This window comes from Ornithodoros turicata, chromosome 7 (assembly GCF_037126465.1).
Source record: "Ornithodoros turicata isolate Travis chromosome 7, ASM3712646v1, whole genome shotgun sequence".
Classification (NCBI taxonomy): domain Eukaryota; kingdom Metazoa; phylum Arthropoda; class Arachnida; order Ixodida; family Argasidae; genus Ornithodoros; species Ornithodoros turicata.
This window is the reverse complement of record NC_088207.1, coordinates 43,221,298-43,248,562: the sequence shown is the minus strand read 5'-3', so window position 1 is coordinate 43,248,562 and position 27,265 is coordinate 43,221,298. Positions and strand designations below refer to the sequence as shown.

At 46.4% G+C, this 27,265-nt stretch overlaps 3 protein-coding genes across 6 annotated transcripts; 1 reads left to right on the top strand and 2 right to left on the bottom strand.

The window, feature by feature from the left end:
* Positions 1-171: 171 nt before the first annotated feature.
* Positions 172-18,539, bottom strand: LOC135401161 (uncharacterized). The gene is made up of 9 exons (XM_064633396.1): positions 18,109-18,539; positions 4,492-4,642; positions 3,706-3,964; positions 3,583-3,625; positions 3,438-3,486; positions 2,504-2,540; positions 2,257-2,405; positions 838-973; positions 172-429 (listed from the first exon to the last, which is right to left on the bottom strand). Exons 1-9 carry the CDS (start codon positions 18,188-18,190, stop codon positions 307-309), a joined length of 1,029 nt encoding a protein of 342 aa, XP_064489466.1. The 5' UTR covers positions 18,191-18,539; the 3' UTR covers positions 172-306.
* On the top strand, positions 4,778-15,630 carry LOC135401160 (26S proteasome non-ATPase regulatory subunit 6-like). The gene is made up of 8 exons (XM_064633395.1): positions 4,778-5,003; positions 5,423-5,628; positions 13,540-13,685; positions 13,747-13,966; positions 14,523-14,631; positions 14,715-14,883; positions 14,958-15,063; positions 15,466-15,630. Exons 1-8 carry the CDS (start codon positions 4,862-4,864, stop codon positions 15,532-15,534), a joined length of 1,167 nt encoding a protein of 388 aa, XP_064489465.1. The 5' UTR covers positions 4,778-4,861; the 3' UTR covers positions 15,535-15,630.
* Positions 18,540-18,606: 67 nt separating the features above from the next.
* LOC135401162 (sulfotransferase 1C2-like) lies at positions 18,607-25,624 on the bottom strand. 4 transcript variants are annotated; one of them, XM_064633401.1, is made up of 2 exons: positions 25,537-25,624; positions 18,607-19,822 (listed from the first exon to the last, which is right to left on the bottom strand). In XM_064633401.1, the coding sequence occupies exon 2, from the start codon at positions 19,795-19,797 to the stop codon at positions 18,874-18,876; it is 924 nt and encodes a 307-aa protein (XP_064489471.1). In that variant the 5' UTR covers positions 19,798-19,822; positions 25,537-25,624; the 3' UTR covers positions 18,607-18,873. The 4 variants fall into 4 exon arrangements, with proteins under 4 accessions (XP_064489471.1, XP_064489470.1, XP_064489468.1 ...); XM_064633400.1 differs by lacking the exon at positions 25,537-25,624 and adding an exon at positions 24,796-25,062; XM_064633398.1 differs by lacking the exon at positions 25,537-25,624 and adding an exon at positions 24,394-24,480.
* Positions 25,625-27,265: the final 1,641 nt, after the last annotated feature.

Sequence of the window (27,265 nt, the reverse complement as noted above, 5' to 3'; positions counted from 1 at the left end):
CACACTGCTGACTCTACAACGGGTGAAAATGTCACCCAATGGACACCCGTGGCCAGGGGCGGATCCAGGGGGGGGGGGGGGCGAGACATACCTCTACCCCCCATTCCTGCAGATTTTCCTGCCGCACGGCGAATTTTCCTGCTACATGGCGACCCCCCCCCCCCCGTCTTCTCTCTTTTTTAAGCATCGCTTTTTAAAGTAATTTTGTGCAGCGGTACATCATAAAGTAGTAAGAAGCTGAGTGTATGCACAAAAAAACGTTATATATTAACATCTATTCAGGCAGGACCTCAGCAAGAAAATGCTTCAGGACATAGCACTATTCTTCACTATTGCTGATAACGCCCGCTGTAATGCATGGAGCTTCGCTAGGTCGTCCCTCTCAACTTTGCATCGCTTGCTGTCAGTGTCTGGAGCGAAGCTTATCAGCTGAAAATACATGAGAAGCATCATGAAAACCACGGGTACTGTTTCCTCCCTTTCGTACAGCTCTCTGCAACGTTAACTTGAACGCGACGACGGCAGGCGGAGACGCTGGACAATCACCCTAACGGCGCTAAGCAGAACTTTTGGGAGAGAGCGTTTTGGGCTATCCAACTCTTGCTTGGGGGTGTTCCTCGAGAAGCAGACACTTCGCTCGGAATGCGCGGAGGAAGTCCGTGAGGAGGAGGAGGCTTCTTCGACAAACACCCCTAAGCACGTGTGGGATAGCCCACAACGCCCCAAAAGTTCTACTTCGCTCCGATAGGGAGCCTCTGCAACTGCTCCCCCAGCCGCTGCGGCGTTAAAGTTGACGTTGCAGAGAGCTGTACATGCAGGTAACAAAATATACCTCACCTTGCCGTTACCTAGTGTGATGATGGCTGCCGTCTTGTATTGCAGCTTATCTTCAGCCCGAACAGGGCTTCCAGACAGCGACACCAAGACCTCCCCGGGCTTAGCCTTCCGTGTTAGAGACGGGGTCCTCCCCCTCCTGTATAAAACGAACTTAGCGTTAACTCAAGAGCGAACTTACTCAATATAATAACACGCGAGCACTGAGAAGTCTATTGTGATGTTGCTCTTACATGTAGCTACCTTTGCAGCCATGTCAGCCATGCTGTGCAAACCTAAAAGTTGTTCTGCATCCGACGCGATCCGATTCCGAAACTATAGTGCCATTTTACTCCTCGTTCATCACCACCGACAATGGCGCCGAAAATCCGACGTGAATTAGTGAAGTTGCTTCTGCGCTATTTGATATAACGCATGGCAAAAGCAGACGATGGTTGTTGAGAGCATTCCGGAATTCTCTCTCTCTAGAAACGTCACTCGGACAGGGCCAATCAGTGGGCGCCCTTTGACGCGGACAAAGCCAATCAGGGACCAAAGCCAAGCGGCACCAATGTTGACTGGTAAAGTGGAAAAAAGGCTTCCTGAACTAAAGCACTGCGTGGATGAGCTTTTTGACATCCGCATCCGATCCACATCCGCAATGGCGACCAACTTCTACATCCGCATCCGACACGCAAAATCCGCGTCTCCAACGGGACGCGAAACTTCGTCCACACGGGCGGAGACTTCCTCTCTCTTATTCTAACAGTGAAAACACCGAAGTGGCATAGCTTTTGTAGCGAGAGCAGGTCCTGAGCGTCCACGATGCCAACAATAAGGGATACACGACAGCAAGCACAGGTCTAGCTGTCACGAAAGAATACAGGGCACCAAGCACAGATTTTGCAACAAACGGAGTAGGTAGGGTTTAGTGCGAGTGGAACGCAAGATCGGCGTAAGAACGCGCACCTGGACTCGAGGTGCCAGAGGTCTCCTCTCCCAGCCGCGCGAGCACCCTGCGTTCACCTTATCGTAATCACCTGCGTAATCAATATGCCGTGCCGTGCCTAGTGCGAAGAGTGCGAAGAAAATTGGTGGCACAGTCTCGCGGTTTGTCCGCATCCGATCCGCAGATCACAACAAGCGCCCATGTTTCATCCGAACGCGCAAGTTTCCTGCGGATATCCGCTGATACCGCTTCCATCCAGTGACGGGTCCAAGGGGGGAGGAGGGTGGAGGAGAGGGGGGGCGATCGCCCAGCCGCCCCCAAAACGTCAGATTATACATTGGGTTTTTCTCTCTCCGCCCCCCCCCCCCCCCCCCACCGAAATCCGCCCCTGCTTTCATACGCGGATGGTGCAGGGCTTTATCCTCAACGTCCTGAACCACGTACTGGGCATCTAAAGTAACGAGTGGGCTGTGGGCATTGGTTCCTACAATTACCTGGTGTCAAACTTTGGTGTAATGACTCCCTTTGGTGGAAGGGAACGGGAAGTGGCAGTGGAGCGGGTGTTGCGGACTGTAGCGCGCGACTGCCTTCCTCCTGGAACTATGCTACCGAATTTCGAGTTGCGTTTTGTCGATTTCTCTACCTGTAAGTAAACAGAAAGGGGGGGACCATCGTTCTGAAATCATGGCATTTCTATAGGTCAACAAATTCGTTACGAACAGATATGCATAAATTTCTCACCTTCTTTACTCTTGTGCCAGTTGTCGGTTTAATCCCGCTGAAACGAAAAAAAAAAAAAAAAAGAAGTCCAGGTTACTTATCCGTATTTGTGTGGGCAGAGCATTTTGAATGGACAGTAATCTGGAAAGTCATACAAATTGTAACTGCGACACTAGACCTTATAGGACTCTAGACGTGCATGTAACAAAGAAAGGTAAGAGCTTGTCGGGCATGAAGCAAGTAATGTCTGAGAGCAATTCAAACAGGAAGACCTTATTCTGTTGTATACTAAGTCTAACTTGTGTTCGCAATAAATGTAGAATGTAAACTGTTTTCCTAGTACAACCCTCGACCTCGCAGTACGTGAAACAAATGTTCGCACTCAAGACAAGAGCTGCGGCAACAACTCATACAAGTGTGCAAATTTATGCTCAACACATGAGCCCCTCTTACAGTCACTTGCACATGTTCGTTGCAAGTTTCAAGCACGCATGCACACACCATTTATTTATTTTTATTTACCCTCCGTGCCTTGGTGTGATACGAGGGGAGTGGGGAATGCAATAGAAACTGGCATATAAATAATGAAACAAATATTACGATTACTAGAACACACATACCAACAGAGCGCTACACTGTGGCATTAATCTAATAATTTTCGTCAGTAAATTAGTAACCCTATAGAGATAAGGACTTGCCGTTTATTCCACGTGTCTTCTACACTCTTAAAAAAAGGGTGTGCTTTCACACTTTTTTCTTGCCACATATATTACTCCCTACCGGAGAGTAATATTACTCTCCAGTAGGGAGTTAGTGACGCTCCTCTGGTGAAGGAGGGAGACTCCTTTTCGAGAGTAATTGTACTCTCCAAAAGGGAGTGATATACGTATGTGGCAAGGAAAAGAAGTTAAAGTACACCCCTTTTTTTAAGAGTGTAGGTAGATACCATCCTTACCTGCACATATTTTCTCTTGGTTCCACTTGAGAATTAGAGAGTGGGCAACCTGTACAGGTAGCAAGATGAACTCCGAATGTGACTTAGCTTGAGGAATAATACTGAACAGGAGATACGAGGTTCCGTACCTTCCACGCCTGCTTACCCGTTTGTCTCATGAGTTCTCTGAAAGGTCGATCAAGAACTTCCTAACGGAACATAAAACAGATGACACTCATTTACAGTCCCCACCAATTCAAAATAACATATGTTGCGGTATGCCACGTACATCTGGAAACTCCTTCAATGCAGCAGTGAAGACAACGTCAACGGTCTCTTCCAGCTGACGGAATTTCGCACGCATTGCGGTGAGTGTCGCTTCGAGTCGCTCGTCCCCACTTCCAAAAATGTTCTTCAGTTTCTTGTTCAGCGGTATTTGAGCAGGCACAACGCTGCTAGCTCGCGCGGAAGACTTTGGCTGTCGGGCACAACCCTTGGGTTGAACCATTTTTGTGCTCGAACTCACACGCGTTAGCTTCTGAAAATATCTGAGCGAAAAAAAGACAAGCAATGCAATCCTACTGTCTCAAACACTGATTTTCTGCTTCCTGTTGCAATTGTTACAACAGTACTGCCGCTGGGCACGAATCAGGGGCGGATCTAAAGGGGAGGGGGTCAGGATGTCCTGACCCGCTCGTCAATTTCGCTCTTCACATAGTGCTTAATTGACCTCGATTGCGTATCTACAGTGCTCTGCAAGGCTGGACCCCATCTCAGAAAAATTGTGGATCCGCCCCCGGGCACGATGGAATGTTCCACATAGCACGAACGTGATCACGACTAGGAACGTACAAGCAGGCGTGGGTCTAGACAGGAGGTCCAGTCCGTCCTGACCCCCCCCCCCTCCCTCAATTTCTGTCTTCACCATGGTCTTCACATAATGCTTCAATTTATTAATTTATGTAGTGCATGCAGTATTACGTCACGCCCCAAACACAGATATACATAATCACAAACGGTCGAGTTGCTACACGTTCAAAACTAACTACAGTAGCTAGAAAAGGAATGCTTTCACCTGTGACCTTGTTCCTTCCGTTTCAGGAGAATTTGAACGATTTGAACGTTCGCGCGGTTGGTTTGGCTTGGCTTGGATTGTGGAGTGGGTTCAGGCTTACGACGGCTGCATCTGGTGGCTCCACTGGGTGGCTCCCGGCTCCTCGCCATTGCTTGAAATTACTTTACATTTGTAACTGGTTATTAAATTTCAAGTTTATGAAAGTTTACAGCGAAGAAAAACTGATTGGTGTTTTCATTCGTTCGTCTCTTATTTGTGAACACTGAAATATCATAGGTGTCGCCTGTGTAGATCGGTTGGTGTTGGTTGCTTGTGGTCGCTTGGTGCCGTGTGTTGCGTTTGTGAAGCGGGTACACAATTTTGATTCGTCATGCCGCTTGAAAACCTACAAGAAGAAAGCTTGGAAAAGAATCCAAATCTTGAGCTTTCCCAGATAAAATTTCTACTTGCGCATCATGAACCTACGAATGACAAGCTTAAACAGGATCTCATGACTGCTATTACAGAGAACAGTAAGTTTCGTCGAGCATGAAGCTAAGTTTTTTGATACCGCTGTGTCTGCTTATTTTTAAAGCATGAAAACTTCTAATTTCTTCATGTCGCCTGTGCCTCATTCAATAAGTCGAGCGTTGAATCCAAGCGTATGGTTTGTGTGTCCACAATGCACGCTGTTAACAAGCTATGTTCGTGTATCGAAATGCCGGCCTGTGTACCAACAAAAATACGTGAGGGTTCAGAAGGGTAAAATGTTACATGTAAGATATGTAGAAGATAGAAGTAACGCTTTGTTAAGATTACCTTTAATGATTGGGCGGACGAAAAACTAAACGAATTGACACAAGCAGCATATACATTCTGCAGAGAACAGTATTGGCCTCTCTTTAGTGCCAAATGTATACCAGTGAATTTTTGCTTGCTCTACCTTCCCCAGACATGGCACCGTTTTATGAAGAAATCTGTCGCGATCTGGGCTGGCAGGTCGACAACAAGCTGTTGACAGACATGAAGGCTGCCAATTCATCTGAATTACAGAAGTTGGACTCCGCCATTGAAGACGCTGAGAAGAACCTCAGCGAAATGGAAGTCAGAGAGGCACATCTGTTGAAGGCTGAGTACTTGAGCCGAATAGGCGATAAGGTTCGTGGGGCTAGTTATCTGTTCATGATGTTTCATCTGAAGATTTGACAGCAGGAACCTGCTACTGTACTGTCTTACTGCTAAGACACAGGTTTGCTGGTGTGCTAGGGCTGTGCTCATGATGCAAATGCCAGCTTAGAAGCAGTATATCTGCTTGAACAGTCTGAGGCTGCCTCTGGTTTTGACGTACTAGTTGTATTCCATTACAAGATGCTTGTAAACGCCATATGCAAAGTTTCATTGAACAGAACCTCGTAGTTCTAGAGAGTAACAGGAACAGAGGTGGGCAAAACTCCTCACGGTCTTTGCCCTCACCTCAATTTTCCTGGACGGAGCTTTGTCCTCACCTCACCTCACCTCAACTACTTTTTGGAGAAGTTCCCTCACCTCACCTCACCTAAAAAAAAAATTCAGAGATTTTTCCTCGCCTGCCCTCACCTCAAATAATTTTTCAGAAAATTTTCCTCGCCTCACCTCACCTCAAAACATTATCCGAAAAATTTCCTCACCTCACCTCAGCCTTTCCTGAAAAAATCTTTCCTCACCTCACCTCAAAACCTTTTCAGAGAATTTCCCTCACCTCACCTCAGCCTTGCATAAAAAATTTTCCCTCACCTCACCTCAAATTCCGTGAGGTGAGGGGGTTCAAGACGCCCTCACTCACTTGCAGTTAGGAGGGTGCCCCTCCCTGCTCAAGGTCGACGCTTCTCACTTTTTTTAAATGACGAAAGTACGCAGCGTAAAGCAAGTATCGAGACTAAAGCATCAGGTCCCGACTCTCTGCTTCAGCGGTAGATTGTGACTGTAGGTGTTTGTGGCGCAAGCGCAACAAAGGCCAGAAAGCGCCACGACTGCGGTGAGTACCTGATGAATGGCGATGATAGCTAAAATTATTTACGGATCATGTCCTACGCATTATATCATGGCCGCTCGCCATCAGCTAGTGGGATGGCAGGTGCATTGCTAATTGTCTCGTTCACCGCCTTCGCATGGCATCCGATAGGTTGAGCGCTACAGTGGTGGTCGAATCGAAGCGCAGCTTTGTGAATCATAATCGTATGAGTGTCACACGTCATCAGTGCACCCAATGTCGTGCCCCCTACTTTTTGTGAGATGTGCAGCCAGAGTCTCTTGACCCATCGTCAGGACTCAGGACCAGCCAATAAGCAGCGATTATTGATAGTGAAGCACAACGGCTCGCGTCGTTTGTTTTACAACAGTCACTGAAAAAACAAATAAAGTAAAGAAGACAGCCCTAACAACCAGGGCTCGGAACCGTTATTTTTTGGGGTTCGGTTCAAGTTCCGGTTCAGGGTTATCGGTTCGGTTCGGGTTCGGGTTCAGCGCAGCTAAAATAAAGGTTTGAACCGATGTTTATCGGTTCGAACCGGTTTACGTCTGTTATACTAATCAGCAGAGTTCGAGGTAAATCGCTACTGTAACTAAGTTCCTTTTGTTAGTAACTTGTACTAGAGTTCCGGGTTGTCGGATTTATCCGAAAAAATCCGAAAACATATAGCCCGGTGAAATTTTAAGCAATTCGGATTAATACGAAAAACTCCTCTTGGCAGATGTTTTTTTCGGATAACCGTGTTATTGTTCTTGGCCTCCTTTTGTGTCCTGGGTTTCTTCTGCATGACCACGCATACCGGCCCCGCCGGAACCTGATAATGGTCTCCGCGACCTAGCGTTTTCTTTCGCGGTCATACCGACCACTTTGAGGATTCACAGTCCGTGTTTTTCCCCAGTCTGTTTCCCTATATCCTTGTCCCACATTGACCTAAGCACTAAAATGAGCATCGAACCGATGTCATACGGAGTGATCTTTTTGGAAGGACAACTAGTTGCAATGCTGACGAGAAGATGGGACGCAAAAGAAAGCTGCACTGGGACTACGTCAAGGAGTACTCTGATTTCGATGAGTTCACATCATCCCGAGATCTCAATGTAGAGGGTGTCGTATGTAAGCACTGCTATAACAGTGACCACAGTACACGGAAAGGGTGCATTTGAAATTGCGGAACACTTCAGTGTGCGTCGTACGAAATGTATTTTTAAGCTTGTGGTCTTTAGTGTTGCGTTTTCGTTGCACAACCGTGCGTGCGCCGTCAAGTTTTCTCCAAATGTAGGATATTAACTGAGCTGTAAATCATGCACACCGAAAAACTTCGTTCTTCGAAAAACCAATAAACTCCGAAAAATATCCTCCGGTAAAGCCCAGAAATAAAACCCGGAACCCTATTATGCCGTGGTAACTTTAAGAGGGACTTGTTTCTTTTTCAGGTAACTTTGTCAAAGTAACAGCTGCCACTGAAATGAAGCTGAACCATTGTGCGCCCACAGGGACTAACATGCAAAGCGTTCGAATTGTTGGACGATCTAAGCGTGTTGCACTCCTCCACAGAAAGCTGAACGTTGAACTCAACTGCTCACACGCCCAGCAGCTGCGTAGTGCTATTTTGTGTCCGAAGTAACTTCGAAGTAACTCGTTCTTGTTTCTAAGGAACTGCGAGTTACATTTCAGGCTGAAGAACTTGAATATTACCTTAGTTACATTTTTCATACAGTAACTTAACTCGTAACGAGACGGGTAACTTCTCTATCTATGCTAATTAGTGTATGACATGTGAGAGGTAATATCAGGTTCCGGCGACGTCTTGCTCCTGGTTCCTACATCTTACTCCCTCGACAGAGAACCATGCAGTTCACGGCAGATCATCCTTTACTGTACTGAAAAATGCTGGGAAATGACGCACAGCGTACCATTGAACTCCATTGCAAAAGGCTATCGCCAATTTCTCAAGAAAACGGAAGAAAGCGGTCACGTGGTAGATAGGAGTATCTCAGAGTCCCATTCGCAGGCCAGCACGCTCCCCGTTGAAAAGAGGGCGGGAGACCGCTCCTGTGTTCCCTTCCTCCATGCTCTGGACCACACGCCAGCCTCTTTCCCTTCGTCGCTAGAGGTCTGCGTTGCTTGTGGATGTCACTGTGAACTATTAAAATTTATGCCGCCTTCACACTGCGGTGCTGAATGAAAGGAAGCCGCCGATGCAATAATACAAAATGTAGCCGTCGTGTAGCTCATCTTTTTTTACACATCGAGTTACAAAAATGTACAGGGATGTCATGAACCTTTTGAAAGTGAAGCTGTAGGAGGTACATGGACTAACCAGTTCTTAGTTTATTAATTTGTCTGTTCTATAATTTCGGCAAGATTCCGAGCGATGCAGAGAGCTTATGCGCGGCAGCCGAGAGGAAAGTATAGGCGTTTTTGCCGTCTCGCGAACCGGTTACCGCATCATATTTTTTCGGTTCAGTTCCGGTTCGTTCAAGGAGAGAGAAAAAATGTTTACGGTTTGGTTCGGGTTCGGTTCGGCAAAAAATAACGGTTTTTTGCGGTTTTCGGTTACGGTTCAGTTCCGGTTCCGACCCCTGCTAACAACTACCTTTTGCCAACTTGCCTCATATCACCTAAAAATTTTCGGACAAATTTTCCCTTTTCTTCTCTCGACACACGAAAAAATGTCCTCACCTCACATGAAAAAGGAATCCTCACCTCAGAAAATTTTAACAAAATTTCCCTCACCTCACCTCACCTCAAAAATTTTTCAGAAAATGTATCTCATCCCACCTCACCTCAGGCTTTCTGGAGAAAAAAATTCCTCACCTCACCTCAAAAAGTTTTTCAGAAAATTTTCCTCACCTCACCTCACCTCACCTCAGTCTTTCCCAAGGAAAATGTCCCTCACCTCACCTCAGCGTCTTCTAGGAAGATTTTTCCTCACCTCACCTCAACCATTGCTCCAAAAGATGCTCCTCACCTCACCTCACCTCAAATTCCGTGAGGTGAGGGTGAGGGAGCCCTCACCCTCACAAGCCCTCGCGAGGGTGCCCACCTCTGAACAGGAATAATGAACCACATGTTCACATCAGGTTTTGGTTTTATGGCGATGCAAGCTGAACTCACATTGATGGACAGCATATGGGTGTGTTGACTGACATAAATGTGATTGAAGACTGTTTTGAGATACGATAAAACACGTTCAGCTTTCAGTGTTCCAGAGAACATAACAAACTAAACAAACTTAATTTAAATACTTGTCTAGTGATACTGACTACTGTAAGAAGACACATGATGATGTTCTCTCACCTTTAGTTTATCGCTTTAATCTGGTTAAGATCTGCAGCACGTACACAGAGAGTGCAGCAGTTGCTATAGGGCACTGCGGTGTGTCCTCGTGATAGCATCACTGCTAGCACCCCATTCGGCATCCCTGGTGACTGTTTCCATTGCTCATAACTGTACCTCACGTTGTGACAGGGGCCAATTGCACATTATCTCCCATGTGCTCTCATGGGAGATAATGTGCAATTATTATCTCCCATGCATTATACTCATTATCTCCCATGCATTATCTCCCAGCCTGTAGCTCATCTAACCATTGCCTGTCTCCTGAAATAATATTTATATTCTGTACAATTGTCAGTGGGAACACAAATTTTGGAAGGTGTTATGTTTCTGTAACTGTTGCTAGTCCCCTGATGCGAAAAGATTGTGTGAAACTTCTCTTCCGATGCTTGCTGGAGGGAGCATCCAAATGCACATTGTTGAAGAAGACCTGTCCTCCTGGTGCCTTCTTTTTAAGCATGGTATTCCTGCATGACTATGCTGAGGTTTCCAAATTTTGATAATTTTTTACAATACTCTGGGCAGCGTACAACCATTCAACTTGTGATCAAACGAGCATTAATGGGATAAAAAAAAAAGAAAAGAATCTCTATAGTAGTAGAAATTACGACCTCACTTTCTGGGATACATATTTGCACAAAAAGTATGCACATAGTCTTGGTATGCGAGAGAGCTTTAAATCCTGCTGCCCAGAACTGCTGCTGCCCTCAGCTGCCAGTCTGAGATGTCATGTCTACAGTTGTGTGCGGGTGCCGTAATACCCGTGGATCTCCACTGCGTCACGGTTTGCAGATAGAAACGTAACGTTACGAAATCTGCGCGGATGAAGTGCGGATAAAACCACGCACCTCTTCAGTTCGTGCGCATGTCAGCATTTTATTTGCAAATAAGCATTAATATCTCTGGTGACGTCCCCCAGGTGGAGCCACAGTTGACGCAAAGAATCCAAAATGGTGTCGAAGTGTGTCACACTTCGCATTGCCGTACCATTTAACTGCATTTCATTGGACAATTCTGGTTGGCATAATGCTTCTAAACTTTTTGCGATTATATTTGCCACCGCCCGTCCCATGTCCTACGCAGAGCAGTTGACAGGTCACCACCTCCCTCGCCCTTGCATGCAGTTCTTGGCAGCCAATAAGAGTGCTCAGTGATATGATATCCCAGCATTCCAGAAAGAGCTGGAAGGAGTCGTTCCTGCTGCTGCTTGTGCTCTTGTAAACTAATTTTCTTTAGCTTTTCAGCCAACTAGCTTTTCAAAGGAAATATTTGGTGTGACGGTTACTGAAAGTAGTACATCCGTACCAAGCAGTAAAAAGTGTACCTATGTTCAAGCTGTTTCCAATACTCCTTTGAACAGCGAGAGGAAAAAATAAGTTGGCAACATTTGCACGAAAGCCCGGTCTCTATTTGTGAGGCTATCATGCTGCAGTGGCCTTTGTGGATCTAGCCCAATGGCGTCCCACTTTCTTAATATACTTACGTATAAATAGGGCCTGACATTTTACGGTAATACCCGATTATACCTGACATTTACCCCCTGATTCAGCAAATACAGGGTTTATCCCCATATTTCCCCGAAAACTGCTGAACCAGGGGGATCCGAAATCAGCCGAACTAGCATTGAACTTTGGAAGCTGTGTTGTAAGTGCGTAAATATGCGCATGCAAACTGTCAAAACAGAGTCCCTCCGTGTCTGCTGATGTGTCGCGTATTATGGCAAGTAAACTGAAGATTTACACCTGATCCAATCTGATTCAACCAGAATCGGGTTGAACCAGGTTCGTTTCAACCCTATTGCACCCGAATTATTGAAGCGAAATATAACCAGATATTTACCCCCTGATGTTACAACAACAACTTTATTTTCGGCCTTGGAGAGTGGGGAGTTTCATCGCAACAGGCGATACTCTACCCCAGTGCTTGGTGGAATGGGGGGAATAAAATAACGTGCCCCTTTACAATAACGATGTAACTCCGATGGTGTCCAGAAATGTCAGAAGACCTTTGAGCGCAGAGCGTTGCTGGGCTGGATTGGGCCAGGGACCAAGCAATTTCGGTAGGGAGAAAGGGCGAGAGTCCAGCTGACGAAGAGACTCGGAGAGTGTGGTTCGGGAAGGTTCGTAGTGAGGGCAATGAAGAAGAATGTGCTCCAGATCCTCAAGAGCACCACAGTGGCAGCAGGTGGGAGAATCAATTTGTCTCAAGCGGTAACGCCACTGAGCTGTAAAGGCCACATCGAGGCGCATGCGGTGGATTAATGCAGCATCCTGACGAGATGTGTTTCGTGGCATGCGGAAAGCGAGCGTGGGATCAACTCTGTTCAACATAGAGGGGGGAAGAATGTCGGTTGTCCGTTGGCGGGAAGCCAGGGGTGTCACTAGACGTCGCAGAATTGAACGGCGGTCTCCTCTGAGCAGAACAATACGGGTCCGGTTCCGAGACGAGAGTGCTGCTTCTGCGGCGCTGTCGGCCTGCTCGTTCCCCATGACACCACAATGGGCTGGAACCCACTGGAGAACTAGCCTGTGGCCTGCGGCGTAGATAGTGTGGTAAGCCATTAACACGTCTGTGACTAGGGGTGCGGATGGGCCTCGTATGCCGGAAGTTTCAATTGCTTGAAGTGCAGATTTGGAGTCTGTAAAGACTGCCCATTCCCGGGGTGGAAAATCAGCGATGTGTTGTAGAAGGAAAAGGATGGCATAGAGTTCCGCAGCTGTGGAGGAGGTTGGATGTGAAAGGCGTCTTCCGTGCACGACGCCTTCGGATGGAATGACGAAGGCTGAGGCGGACTTGTTGTTTCGGGATGCGCCATCAGTATATGCTGCCGTAAACGTAGAAAACTTCTCGTCTACCAGAGCATGAAAATGGGCTCGGAGGACTTCAGGGGGGACCTGATCTCTTCTTTGCAGAAGGTTTGGGAGGCGTACAAAAGTGGGCGGTACCGGTAGAGACCAGGGGGCTTCCGGCGGTATAGTGTCCTTAGTTATGAAGCCAGTGAGAGTCTGGCGTGTCCTCTGCGCTACTCGATAGAAGTCGCTTCCAGGGCGGTATCGAATTTTCCTGAGTAGCGGGTGGCGGGGAATGTGAGCACGCAAACGGAGGTACTGCCGAGCCGTTTCCCGTTCACGGAGAACTTCAATCGGGAGCTCACCAGCTTCAGCCAGTACTTGTCGTGTTTCAGCCATTCTTGGAACTCCGAGGCATCGACGAAGGCTTCGAGCAAACAGGGACCGAAGCGTATTTAATGAAGTTGTTGATATCCTGTGCAGAATAGGAAGGCTGTAAAGCACAGTTGCCCTTACCAATGCCGCGTGAACCGCGAGCAGGGAACGCTGATCACAGCCCCATCCTGGGCCAGAAAGATGTTGGATTGCGGGGAGCCATCGCTGCACTTTAGTTTCAAGGTGTTTAATGTGCCGAGCCCAGCGCAAGTCCGAGTCGATTACCACGCCAAGGAAGCGGTGAAAGCGTACTGGTTCTAGCTTCTTTAAACCAAGCCAAAGTGGGAAATTGGCCATAGCTTTACGCATGAAAGGGTTCACGCGTTGATCTGATGTTGATCACAATTATAACCTGAAAAAGCCAGGCCCTACATATAAAGTGCAGATCACAATCGGACAAGAAGCACAAACTCCTGTTTCGTCAGATGGGACATCATATGGACTAGACCTTCATATGAGCAGGAAGGTAGATAAACTGAATATTGGCTTGTCCTGCAGGAGGCAGCCTTAAGCCAATTCAGGAAGACGTATGAGAAAACCGTTTCCCTTGGACATCGTCTTGACTTGCTGTTTCACATTATCCGAATTGGCCTCTTCTACCTGGATCATGACCTCATTACAAGAAACATTGAAAGAGCAAAAGAGTAAGTGCGGAGGGAAGCTTCTCCAACCTGTATTCTTGAGAAAGCATTTATCTGCATGCAGGCTGATTGAAGAAGGTGGGGATTGGGACCGGCGTAACCGACTCAAGGTGTACCAGGGCGTGTACAGTCTGGCGGTGCGGGATTTCAAAGCTGCCGCTCAGTTCTTCCTGGACACTGTCTCCACCTTCACTTGCTACGAGCTCATGGACTACCAGAGCTTTGTCACGTATGCTGTGCTTGCAAGCGTCATCTCACTGCCGAGGGTGGAACTGAGAGAGAAGGTGTGTTGAATTGTGTTCAGGTATAACGCTTGCAAAGTTTTGCACACTTTTCCTGAACAGGTGAGCACGTTGTTTTCACTGCGCAAACACTACCTCAGTGGGAGTTGAAAGCTCGCCCATCTAAACAGAATGTGAACAGATGTTTGTAGCTGTCTTTTTGTGTCATGGGGTCGTTAGAATGCTGTTCAGCGTATCTACGAGGGGTGTTATGTAAGTTCTAGGCCTGAGCCAGAGTGTTGGCAGCCAGCACAAGAAAACTATGTAGAGTGCGTGCGTCACTTCTGGTGGCACCAACCACAAAGGGTGCTTGTTTCGTGTGTGCATGCTGAAGTTTCGTGACTGCGCACTCACCCCTTCTGTATGAGGTCATTAGGTGCCACAAAACCAAATGAGTGAAAAAAAATTTTTTCGCATTTTTGCAGCAAAAAATTCACATGTCAGCAAAAAATTTTTGCTCTTTCTGATGCCGTCGCTTTTCCAGTCATGAAGTCTGCTTACCTTGTGGCCGACTGCCATATTTGTTTGGTGTTTCAAGAAATCTCAATACTCGTTCTAGGTTGTGAAAGGCTCGGAGATCCTGGAAGTCCTCCATGGAACGCCCGACATAAGTGAATACTTATTTTCTCTGTACAAGTGCCAGTATGCACTGTTTTTCAGGAAGCTCGGTATGTACCTTTTCTGCTACGCGAGACATTTTGTGTCTCACACGCCGGCAGTTGTAGTGAGCACACTATTTGTGTCCCTGTAGCGTACGTGGAACAGGTGCTGAAACGGGATCGCATTTGTGCGCCGCACTACCGCTACTACGTCCGAGAAATGCGCATCCTAGCTTACACTCAACTGCTGGAGTCCTACCGCAGCCTCACGTTGCAATACATGGCTGACGCTTTTGGAGTCACTGTGACGTTCATCGACCAGTGAGTGGCAATTGCGGCCAACACCCAATGAAGTATATGCTCTCTCCGACACAAAAAATGTGCTTCGTTTGCAGGGAGCTAGCCAGGTTTATAGCTGCTGGACGTCTTCACTGCAAAATTGACAAAGTAGGGGGCGTGGTAGAGACCAACCGTCCGGACAGCAAGAACTACCAGTATCAGGTAAGCTCTGCGTGAATTTAACTTCACAGGAGCTCGTCTACAGTAATCTTCAGCGTACTGCCATGCGTCACAATCCAAGCGTACAAAAGCAAGAACTCAAATGCAGTAAGATGATGAATGATGATACTGTTGTCATGCGAAACGTGAAAGATCAAAATATGAAAAGCCGGACAGCGGCAGTAATTGAACCCGCCGGATTCCTTGCCGGATTCCCACCACTGTCTGCCTTCTTTTTCTTTCTTTCTTTTCGCTTAGTGAATGACACTTTTCGGCTTCATTGACTACTAAGGAATTCCCGCTACGATCACTGAATTTGTTTTGTGTGGTTGTTACATCTGGCAAGTGTTTCTAAGGGATGATAAATCGAAAACAGCACATTCATGATATCAAATTCTGTTGCAGGGATGCATCAAGCAGGGAGATATATTGTTAAACAGGATACAGAAGCTCAGTCGTGTCATCAACATTTGAGGATGTTGTACATTCAGACATCACCATGAGAAAGTTCAGCGTGTGAAGTTGCCTTCCTACTTTTCTCAAGTTCAACTAAATGAGTTCTACATGCTAGCCATGCTTTCTGCTCTTTCTGTACAGACACACACTGCACTGCAAGTGTTCCGTGTTACTCGATAGCTGCATGGCCATCTGGTCTGCTTCTCGTTTTCCATTAGGTACTATGAGCAAGGGTCGTTCAAGGTTGACAGAAACTTTTATTTCTTTAAATACAATGGAAAATCCGGGAAGCACCAAACTACGTCTATTTTTCAAAGTATTTACCCTGCACATCTATACGCACCGCTGACATCGCTGTGGCATCTCTTTGATGCCTTTTGCATAGCAAGGAGTGGCTGCTGTTATAGACACTGCAGGACATCTTTTCGAAGGGCTTCGTTTCTGCGAAACGTCTTTCCTCCGAGGTGCTCTTTAACAGGCCCGAATAAATGGTAATCGCTTGGGGCTAAATCTAGGCAGTGACTGGCATAGAGCAAAACCTTACAGTGCATTTCGGCCATATCATGAAAAGAAACGACCCTTTCGGACAACATCTCAGGCCTTTTCTTGCGAATTGCGTTCAGCACATAACCTTTATCAACGTGGAATAGTACTGGGCATTAATTGTGACCCCTTGCTTCATGAAGTCCACATGGACTTCCCACCAGGCGGCTACATATTGCTTTTCTTTGGCAGCGGAGGAGCCTTATATCACCATCCCATGCTGCTGCTTTTCGTCTCTGGGATGAAATGATGCATACAGGTTTCATCACGTATGATGATTGATTGCAAAAATTTGTCCCCCTTGCATTAAAACCGGTTCAGCAGCTGCTCAGAGACTGCCATGCGCGCTCCCTTCTGGTCACAAGTGAAGTGTCGGGGGGAACCCATCTTGCGCACACTTCGTAGAACAATAAGTGCTCGTGAACGATTGTCTTCACACTGCCGACACGTATTGTATTCTGTGCTGCAATGTCCTGAGCTGCTACTCTCCGGCTGAGCTGCTGCTCTCTCAAGGATGGCTTGCTGGATCTGCCCCTGTTTGTTCCCCATACTGTTCCTGTAATCTTTTGGAGAATCTTAGCTGGTTGGACGTTCTCCTTCACAAGGAACTTGATTTTGCACTGCTGTTCCACAGCCACACACACAAACACTTCTCGCCCCATGACAGCAGCCGTGCACATTCCGCTGACCTGCGAAGGATTGCACTTTGTCCTCCGAAAATTTTTCTTGAGCAAAGGTCTCCGTCAACATTGTGCGACCCTTGTACAAACATTTTTTGTACCTCTTCCCCTTGCTCAGTGTTCAAGAGCTCCGAGAGCTATTGCAAGCCTCTATATGGGTGCATGTGGTGTTAATCGCACAGAAGTTTAGCACCCATGCACATTTCAGAGGGTACATTCACATGGTCCACCTGTTGCTTTCTTGTGTGCACACACTGACTTGGTGTTACCATTAGGCAGCATGGTAGCCAGCAAAATAGTGTTTTTTTGTGGGGGGGGGGGGGGGTCTATGGGGACCCTAGATGGGCAGGAGGTGTTTCGTTCTCCCAAATGCACTACCAAAGCTACGATTTCGGAGGGGTGGAACCACCCCCTAAGCACGCCACCCACCCATGGTACACCCGTGGCATCAGGGACTAATTCTATGCTTTCCTTATGCACCTTTTCCTACTTTAGGCAGGTAAAGACATTGTTAGATACTGGATTATTTATTCGTACAATAAGTATAAGCAGAAAAGAAATTAATGACATTATATGCGTTGCTCAGCAATGACTGCCCAGTGCAGACCTTCACATGATGATTCATGGTGAATTCATCGAGATCCTGGAACATCGCCTTGTAGGGACACTGCATTTTGCTCAAGTGGTAGTTGAAGCTCAGCAATTGTGGGTTACCTTTCACTCTGCCTAAAAAATAGGGCGTTGCGAAAAAGGCTGGGCTACATCACCGAACCATCCTTAACGCGAAAGGAAAGAGCGTTGCGCAAGTGGCTTCATTGGCATTTGCGGTGCGAGAGCGCATGGCCTCATCCCAATAGGGTAAACCTTCTCTTGTACCAAGCCATACAAATTAAACACGTCTGCCCAAAATTTACTTATCGGTCGATCCTTGTGAAAATGGGAAACGTTCCCACAAACAGTGCCCGTTACGGAGGTTGACTCTATTTTTTCATTGCTGCGTCTCGGTGCGAAAGGTAGGCGTTGAGGGAAAGGGGACGAAAAGGAAAGACCGACGTCGCGAGTGAGTTGAGTTCCGCTAGCGGCTAGCCGAACCATATGCCTGCAGCGTTTGTAAGTGGTCACGGCACCGAGCCCAAGGAAAACACGTGCGACCTGTTTAGAGACACCGATATTATTTTCCTCATATGCCTTTAGCCAGTATGTACATTCTACTCCGTGCGTAATATTTGTATTACTGGTGTACAGCGAGTAGTACAGCAGCCTCCGACGATATAAATTTCAATTAATCCTGTCGCAATTTCCACGCTAATTGATTTCTAAAGTGTTCTACACAAAACGATTCTAGTGCGGAGTCCAGAGCCTCATTTACCTGTCTGTGGCCGGGCCACTGGATCTTGCGGAGCTTCGTTTGAAACAGTGCTGGTGTCGTGACAATAGTGAATTTGGTTCATCGTTTCCAAGGATCCTTGCACGGGGCCTCAAGAAGTGGCTGAGGGGAAATTACATCGGTTTGCAGTCGACTGAAGCATATGCGGCAGAAAGCAGGAAGATAGAGTTACCTGATTATCCGCAAAGGTGACATTTGATGGCAGTAAATATAAGGACGCACACAAAAAAGAAAAGAGCTAGAAATAGGCTCGTCTCTAAACATTCCCGACCTACCGCAAAAATTTGCACCATAGGCTTGGCAGGTTCGACACAGCATTCCCCCATTGGTTGCTTCAGAGTCCTACCTGAAGTCTGCATAAAGGTGTCCCCGGGTTTTTCCAGCGGGTTTTCCTGACAGATGGCGGCACAGTTGCGGTCGAAGTCGGCCCAGGTGCAATCAGAAAAGTAAAAAAAAAAAAAAAGTACGATCTCCGTAATGTCAAAAATAAACTTTTTTTTTTATTTTTCCATCCTGCGTGACGACTCGCCAAAATGGCCTCAGTGACGAAGCGTCCCAGCGCAGATAACCGGTACAGGCCTACCCACTAAACAGCGTAGCGTTTGTACTCTGTTTATGCACATACACGATATGTAAACACTGCTGCTGTCCTAACGAAAAAAAAAAAAAAAAAGAAGAAAACACGAATCGACGCAACGTGGCATTCACTACATGCTGTCCATTCCTGCAAAACGTCCGATGCTCATTTTAGAAATCGCTGTCGTCGTCTTCGTCCAGATCTCTCCAGAGCTTATACAATGCTGTACCTTTCGACTTGTCTCTGAGAGCTCTTTCTAGCTCGGCTTCCTGTTCTGCATTCAGGGTCGTTCTCCAGTCCCCCACCGTTCCCCTTCTGGCAAAAGTTCGTGTTCTTCTGGCGGGCATTTCGACCGGGATGACGTCGATGGTGTCTTCGTCCGGGGCCTCTTCGTACTTTTTAACCGTCCTGCTCGCGTGCACCTTCATAAAGTCGTAGCTGCTATGATGTACAATCTTATCTAAGATGCTGTCGTCTGCTGCCAGCATGTTATGCCACCTGTCTCCCATAAACGCGGCGAGTTTCTCGATAATCTCGTGCGGGGAACGCTTTATGTCTTCGTAAAGAATGAACAGGACGTTCGGTTCGTCCCGTTTCTCGTACCATCCCCGGAGGTGCTCAAAGTAGTCGCCCCAGATCATGTTGCCACTGATGAACTCTTCGAAAGCCCTGTCCATAGATTTCTGCCTGAGGAACAGCTGTCTGTTGAAGAAGATGGACACAAAGCAGTCTTTGGGGTTGCGAGCTACGTAGATGTACTTGGCTTCTTTGGACCACGGCATGTAGTTTACGGGAAAATGGGACTTTATGGCGTTCGGCCGCGGCATCTTGCGCACGCCCGCGGCTCCGACCAGCTCCAGGTGGGGCGTTGCGAGCGACCATTGGATGTAGTCGGCGGATGGGTTGCCCTCGTGGAACAAGAGGTGGACGATGTGTTGGACGAAGGACGCACCACACTTGGAGTAAGACACCACGAAAATGTCGTCGTCTTGGGGCGTATATTGGAGGGCACTCTCGACGAGCTCCTTGGTGAACTCCTTGGAAAGCTTGAGTCCCCGGACGCAGAAGGTGTCCGGGTCGTCCTGCGTCGACATCGCGTCTGCTGGCAAGCGAGCGGACCTAGAAAGTAAAGGAAGAAAATGTAGCCTGTAGAAGTTGTCCTCGGAGTTGCGTGACAGTAATTTATCTCCCTTTTGCGATGTCGCCGGTTTCTGGAAGTAACAGTGGGGGTACAGCAAATACACTTTGTCGCGACAAGGTTGAGCTACGACACCAGTGACGACTTCTCGAAATAATTGAATTTAAGTGATAATTTGATCACTGAAATTCAATCAGTTCAAACAACTTAATTGCTTGGTCGAAAAAGAAAGTCACCGGGCTTGGCGTGAAAGAAAGAGGGAAAATGGACAAAATACAACTGCGCAGGGAAGCACTCAAATGCACTTTTGCAGTGCGTATATCTCAGCTCCCAACCGCTCTTCATCAGAGCCAATGGCGCGTGTTCCTACAACATTCATCGCGAGAACCGCCATTTAAATGCGAGTTTAAAATGTAAACTAAAAAGCAACGTAACGAAATCAAAAGGTTGCGTACCCTAGTAGCAGACGACAGAAAGACGTCGACGAACGGAGGAAGGCTCTTCAAACTCCGATAGCGCTTTCCGACCGACCAACTGCCTGTCGAGTACCGACGAGAGACGTTTGCGTCTATCGTTTTTCTATTGTTTCATGCTGACACATTTCTGGCACAGTCTATTGTATACGTGTCTCTAAACGACAGCTTTAGGTGATTTATGTTGTTTATTTCCCCCGTTTTACTTCGCACGAGCTGTCCTGTCCTTCAGAAGAGGGCCTGTTATGAGACGTGTCTTTCTGCCAAGAAGACTCAGCGTGTCGCACGAAAGGGTTAGACCCTTAGAGAACAAAAAGGACAATAAAGTGTGACCCTCTTGGGAGAAAGTTTGAAGATGTGTGACGGCTGCGGGGTTACGGCGAAATCTACGTTGGAAAAACTTCTGTGGACGAGTGGTCCTGTTGCTGGTACATGGCTCACGATCTAAGGTTCAATAACGAAAAAAGAAAAAAAAAATACTATGCATAATTGTTTGTGTTCTGTCTCGAGGAATCGCCTGGGTTTCATTACATTTCCCTAGCTGAGTGAAAAACGGTGTACATATCGAGAAATGTCCATTAGCGCTGACCTTGGAAGACGAGTACTGTTGCAGAGAGCAGAACAATAATTACTTGGATGACGACTTAGACAAATGTGGCTTTCATATATTTGCGGGCGTACGATGTATCTTTTCATGCGTGCTCTTCCCTCCACGACGCATACATATTGTCTTTACGACTGTGGTGCAACAGCGAGCTTGGGTAACAACTGAACGTGCCTGTTTTGAGGTGACGGTATATGATTACAATGTCGTAAACAGGTATCCTACTATCCCTCGCTCTTCTATCACATTTCGTCTGCAGAACTCTATTTCAATGATATCTTCCCTTCCGATTAAGAGACGTGGAAGGCAGACATCGCAGCTTTATTCGTTATAGCGGTATATAACTGCCGGTTTCTGTATATATTGCGTCATTCGCCTGGGTAGCCCGGTTCCCACGTCTGCAGGTGCATGAGGAAGATGTGAAGAGCACTTTTTGAGGGAAGAAAAAGATGGCAGAATGCAGAGACTCTCTCTCCCTTCTCTCTCCTCTCTACTTCCCTCAGGGGCACCCATTTTCCACTGCTGCCCCGAGAGCGGATATTCTCGCACATATGAAGCAATAAGAGGCTGTTATCGTATCCATTGTTTACGCCCATTGTTTAATATTTGTGATCGCAAGAATAAAGATAAGGACTTTCACGGCTACAAGCGTCGTGCTGCATCCACCACTTATAGAGTAGACAATGTCGTTATGCAAGAAGCATTCGGTTGTGGTGAGTGCATCAGGATGTTCCACGCAACCGTCTACGTCTTTGTCGGATAAGCACGTACCCACGCGAGCGTCCGTAATGCTTTTATTCTGGTATAGTGCAACGTTCGGTTGCGCACATTGCGATTCAGCAGTGTGTTTTGGGACCTACGTACTCGATGTCGGATGCGGAGGCACGCCCGGCCAATACGCAGTTTTTTTTTTTTTTTCTTCTGCTTCGTCTTTCGAGATTCTTCCGAACCGGAACTGAACCAAACCAAAAGTTTTTCTTTTCTCGCGTTGGGGGGGGGGGGGGGGGGGGGAACCGAATCGAAACTGAACTGAACCGAAATAAATTTAGGCGGTTGGCGGTCCGCGAAACGGTTCAGACGTAATGCACGTTGAGATGGATCGGAACTACGATTTACACAGCGGATTGAGCCGCGTTGCCAAACAAATTCGAAACCGAAACTGAACGAAACAAAACTGCAACCTATAAGTGCACGAAGTATTTCGTTCATTCAGTTGTGTTAGTTTTGATTTCGTCTTTTTGGCAGTTGTAAGCCTACTTGTACGCGATTTTTGTCGTCCAGCAACCCCAAGGTTTCATTTTGGGCTGTGAAAATAACGGGGCCAGTCCATGAGCAGGATGTAACAGGTTGTATACGATGAGCGAAGATAGAGAGTACACCTCCATCGAAGACCTGTTCGAAGACCTGTTCGAACCGAAATTTTGCGCTGCTGCGGAGCTGAACCCGAACCATGGTTCAGATCCCTGGTTCTCGGTGATTAATTGAAACGGACCTGGAATTTTCATCCACCCAAAGCTTAAAGCAAGTGTAAGTAACTTTCGTGCTTCCGTGAAACTTTTGTACCAGGTCCCGTGGCAGGATTGGTTAGAACGATCGCGTTCCACGCCGCGAGACTGGGAGGTGACACGGGTTCGAATCCTGTCGCCGGCTGTGCTGTCTGAGGGTTTCCTTGGGTTTTCCGAAGACTTTCCAGACGAATGTCGACACAGTTCCCCCTGAAGTCGGCCCGGGACGCATACTAACCCTACTCTCCCCCACTCCTTCCTGCAGTCCTCTCTCCACCTGTCGACGTCTGTACGCCGCTCATAGCCACAGTTGCTTCGCGGTGCTAACACGAAATTAAGTAAGTAACTAAATCCGTGAAACTTCCCGCAATGTGAAAGAGTTTAGTTTGTCGCGCACCATCGTCACCCTTCTATCACTATTTAGCCTTCGACGCATGCATACGGCACAAGGTCACAGGAAAGGCTCTCTGATTGAAAAGAAGGGAAGCTCAGTTGCGTTGTCTCTGTTTAGCTATACGTTCGTCAATGGAAGCAGAAGGATGCACGATCAGCGGCTGAAAATGTGGGCTTCCGGACACACGTACTTTCGCTTTGTGAGGCATCACTCTGCGGCACAAACAAATGTGTTTATAGCATATGACTCTAGTGCGGTGCGGCAGTCGGCTTACAATAATGAACAATAATAATTTTATTTTTGCTAATGTGGCCGTTAGCAACCGATAGGTCCACCGCCGAAATATATATATATATATAAGGAAAAAAATTAGCAGGAGCTCTTTGGCTCCACGTACAGCATATGTTTGTGAGCCAAACGTCGCCATGCCAGTACAGGACAGCTGTTTCGGCCTTATTGATTGACGACCTTATTCGGCCTTGCTGACAATGGCCCAATAAGGCCGAAACAGCTGTCCAGTACTGACATGGCGACGTTTAACGTACAAATGTATATATATATATATAACAATAATATAACAACAAGCACCAGAACGAGATGACATTGTGAGCAGAGTTGACATCAGGTAGGAATGTTGACATCTAAATGTACACGAAGAAATCCAGAAGAGGAAAGCAACGAAGAAAACTAAAAACTCGAAATAAAACGAATCGAATTGAGATAAAAAGACTGCATCTCTGAGTGTTGGTGGTAAATTTCTGGTGACGTCGTCGTTGTCACGTGGCTTCATACAGCTATAGGGACTGACCTTACAGGGTTGATGTCCCGAAAAAGCTATCCCTCTAAAAGGGAAAAGGAAAGCTAGGTGATAAACGCAAATCATTATTGCAGTGATAAGTACCAGGTTGATAAGTGGCAATGCCCTATTTGTTACTCATACGCGCGCGCGCGCGCGGAAAAGGGTAATTTTTGCGTACTCGTTTCCACAAGGTTCGGTTTGCCGTTGCGATGTTTTGCTTGAACGTGTCTCATAGCGTTTAGTTTACGCGTCTATTTTTGCTGTCGTCAAACGAACCAAGGTCACAAAAGGAAGCTCTGTATGCATGACACGCGTGTCTCGTGCAGAACAAGCGAACGCTATGGAAATTTTTTTTCCCGTATAATAGCAACTGCGTATCACAGTACACCTTTGCTTGCCTCAGATATATCTGGATTTCCTTGCCGCGTTCTTCTACAGGTTCGGAAAGGGATGATCCTTGAGGAGAATGCTCGCTTTCAAATAAAGTATTCATTATCTGCGAGCATATAACGGTAGGTTTTCCTCTCAGGTGAAACGACATTTGTGAAAAAACAAAACAAAAAACAAAACATCTGACTGAATCATTGCCTTTACTTCTACCGAAATATGTTTTTAAATAAATAATTTTAAAAATATTTTTAACTCATTATTTCGAGGCCGAATCTCAGGAGGCGACTTTAAAATATTACGAGTGAAAAAAAAAAAAAGAAAAACATGGAGAAAGAAAATAAAAGGAAATGCAGCACGAACTTTAAGCAACGTCTACGAACGAAATACCTGGTGGAACTGAAGAAAGAAATGGAAGATGGCATATGCTCTTATTCGTTACATCACAATAGTTACGGCGCGTTATTAGTGAAGCGCGCATCACAGCTGAGGAACACACTGTGACGTCGCTTTGCACTGCTCTGCTTCCTCGGAGTATTTATCGGAAAATTTACTACCAAGATAAACGTATCGCGTGTCACCCTTGACTCCACAGCTTTCTCTCTCTCCCACTCTCTCTCTTGATCGTCTTGGTAGCAATTATCCGACTCTTAACCTCTCTTAACGCTCTTCTTTTTTTTACGTACGGTAAACAACGGTCGATCTTGTATACACAGCTAGCAATTCCGAGGGAATCCATGCAGCTATACGATGCAGGAAACATTGTATGCAAAGTATCACGTAACATCTTACCTACGGCCAGTCTTGTGTGTTGGTTCGTTTCCACATGCGCTCCGCTCCGGTAATGAGACGCAACTAGGTTAGCGACAGAAGCAGCCCCGCGTGCACATGATGCTTTAGATATAATATTATCTGCTTCGGCCGCCAGTGCGCATCATTTTTTGACGTACTGCCAGGTGGCGCACCGATTCCAATTTCCTCAGAGCTCCGAATTTCGTCCGGACTGTACGCAGAGTTTTACCCACGAAGGCCGCGCGTGCTGTCGGGTCGTTCTGTGAACAACGCAGTAAGAGAGAGAGAGAGAAAAAAGAAGGGGGATGTGACTGGTGTTTGATGGCAACGTTACTGGTTGGAGATCTTACCGTGCAGATACACTGATTTCTTTCTGTTGCATTATGCAACGGGCGAGTCGCCGTTTCTAAATGTTTGGCGCGTTACGATAATCTCAATTAGTTTTTATTTTTGAGTGTGGAGGCATCGCAGTCAACGGTATGCAGCCGAACAATCTTGTATATTTACTGTTTACTGACTGTTCATTATTAAAACTTAACAAGAATTCAGAGTGTATCGTAGTAAGCATTCTCATGAACACTCTCGTAATAATTGTACAAAGCGACGCAAATATTCTGGGTGTTTTGGAGCAGGGACATTTCGCGAGAAGCTGCGAAAGTGTTTAGTCTACAGTCCCTGGTGAAATTCCCCCCGCCGGCGATATGTTACTTGATGTGCGAGCAGCCTTTGTATGGCACGTACCAGTAAAGCTGAGGTTTCAAGAGGTGCCCTCGATTTCTTCCTTGCACTTTTTCACTTCTTCATTTCCATTCTATTGGTTGATCCTCTTCTGCATTTTCAAATTATGAATGAATTATTGTTCGTAATAACGTGCACATAAATCCCGGACTCTGAACACATTTCGTTTCCAAAATGCCGCCCTTATCTCCGGTACGAGTGAGATATTTTACACCATTATTTCCAGAAATTTGAAGAGACCTAATTTTTGTTTGTTTGAAAACAGCTGTGCCGGAGACAATAACCGCTCGAACATACCGCATAGTAAGAGAAGACCCCGACGTATGCATAGTCAGCCAAGAAATTTGGGAACTGTTGATACCCAGGGTCGCATCCAGAGGGACGTAAGCTACTCACGTATTCCAAAAAAAAAAAAAAAAAAAAGACACACACACACAAATTCGGAGCGTGGTATTTCCCGCAAAATATCTTACGAATGTCCGTATCTCCTCTTGTACTGGACGCAAAAACACACAAATTTCTTTTTTGCACATTATGTGACAGTACGTGAAGCTTACCTCAATTCTAATCCGCTCGCTTTTAAACAAGGAGGTGACATGTGGACCTGCGGAATGTTGGGCTTTCCAGCGAAGCCCATCAAATCGAAGGAGCTCTCTTCCCGCAATGGTTCGATGAGGCAGTGTGCAACCCAGAACACGCGGACGTCCAACTTCCTTATTACACGAGCTTGACTCCTCCCAGCGGACGGCCTAAGTGCTTGTCGCAATACAGAGGATCTCTGAGACCGAATCGTGTCATGCACGTCAGGTCAGCGTTGTAAGACATATGAAGGCACAAACGCTATATAGGAAATGCCTTTTGAAAGCGAAAGGGGGCAACTAAGCATTGATGCGTATTTGGGCTTGTATTCCGCGATGGATGTGCACGCGTGAAGCAGGGAGGACGGAAGACCAACTTTGTTTTGTCTTTCTGCTACTTTGCGGACGACTTTATTGATATGAATTTAATGAACTATAATAGCAGACTTGTGCCCGTTACTAAAAAAAAAAGTAGTTGATTACCATTACCGTTACTCTTCTAACAAGAGTAATTGATTACCGTTAGAAATTACTCGACTCAAAATGTAATTGAGTAACGAGTATAAAAGTAACGCGTTACTCGGGCCGTTACTATCAATTCATCCAAATATTGAATTAAAAACAATTAAAAAACCCCCAGTGCTGGGTAGGACAAGGACAGAGGATAAAAGGACAAGGACCGGCACTGAACTGCAACCAAGTCAAACGCTTACTCTGCTTACTCTGCTTCATCCAAATATTTCCGCCCCTGTGTGCTTCGAAAAAAAAAAAAGAAAACAAACTTCGAATTAATTGGGACAGCTGAAATAGCGCGCAGGACTCGTGCGTGAGAAGCAGCGTGATGTGATGTGATAAATATTTTCCCGCTTACTACAGCAGAATAGCCCAACAAAGACACAACAAATTTGTCACAGAGCATTGTTATCTTGAGTCAGACTTTACTTCAAAGGTAATTGATTACTCAAACTTGCAATCGAATTACTTGAAAAATTACTTGTTCAAAAATTTAATCGATTACTCGAAAAATTACTTGTTCAAAAATTTAATCGATTACTCGAAAAATTACTCAAAAAGTAATTGATTACAGGTAACGCAATTATTTGTAACGCGTTACGTACACGTCTGCCTAATAGCCTCGTATTTATGTACGTAAA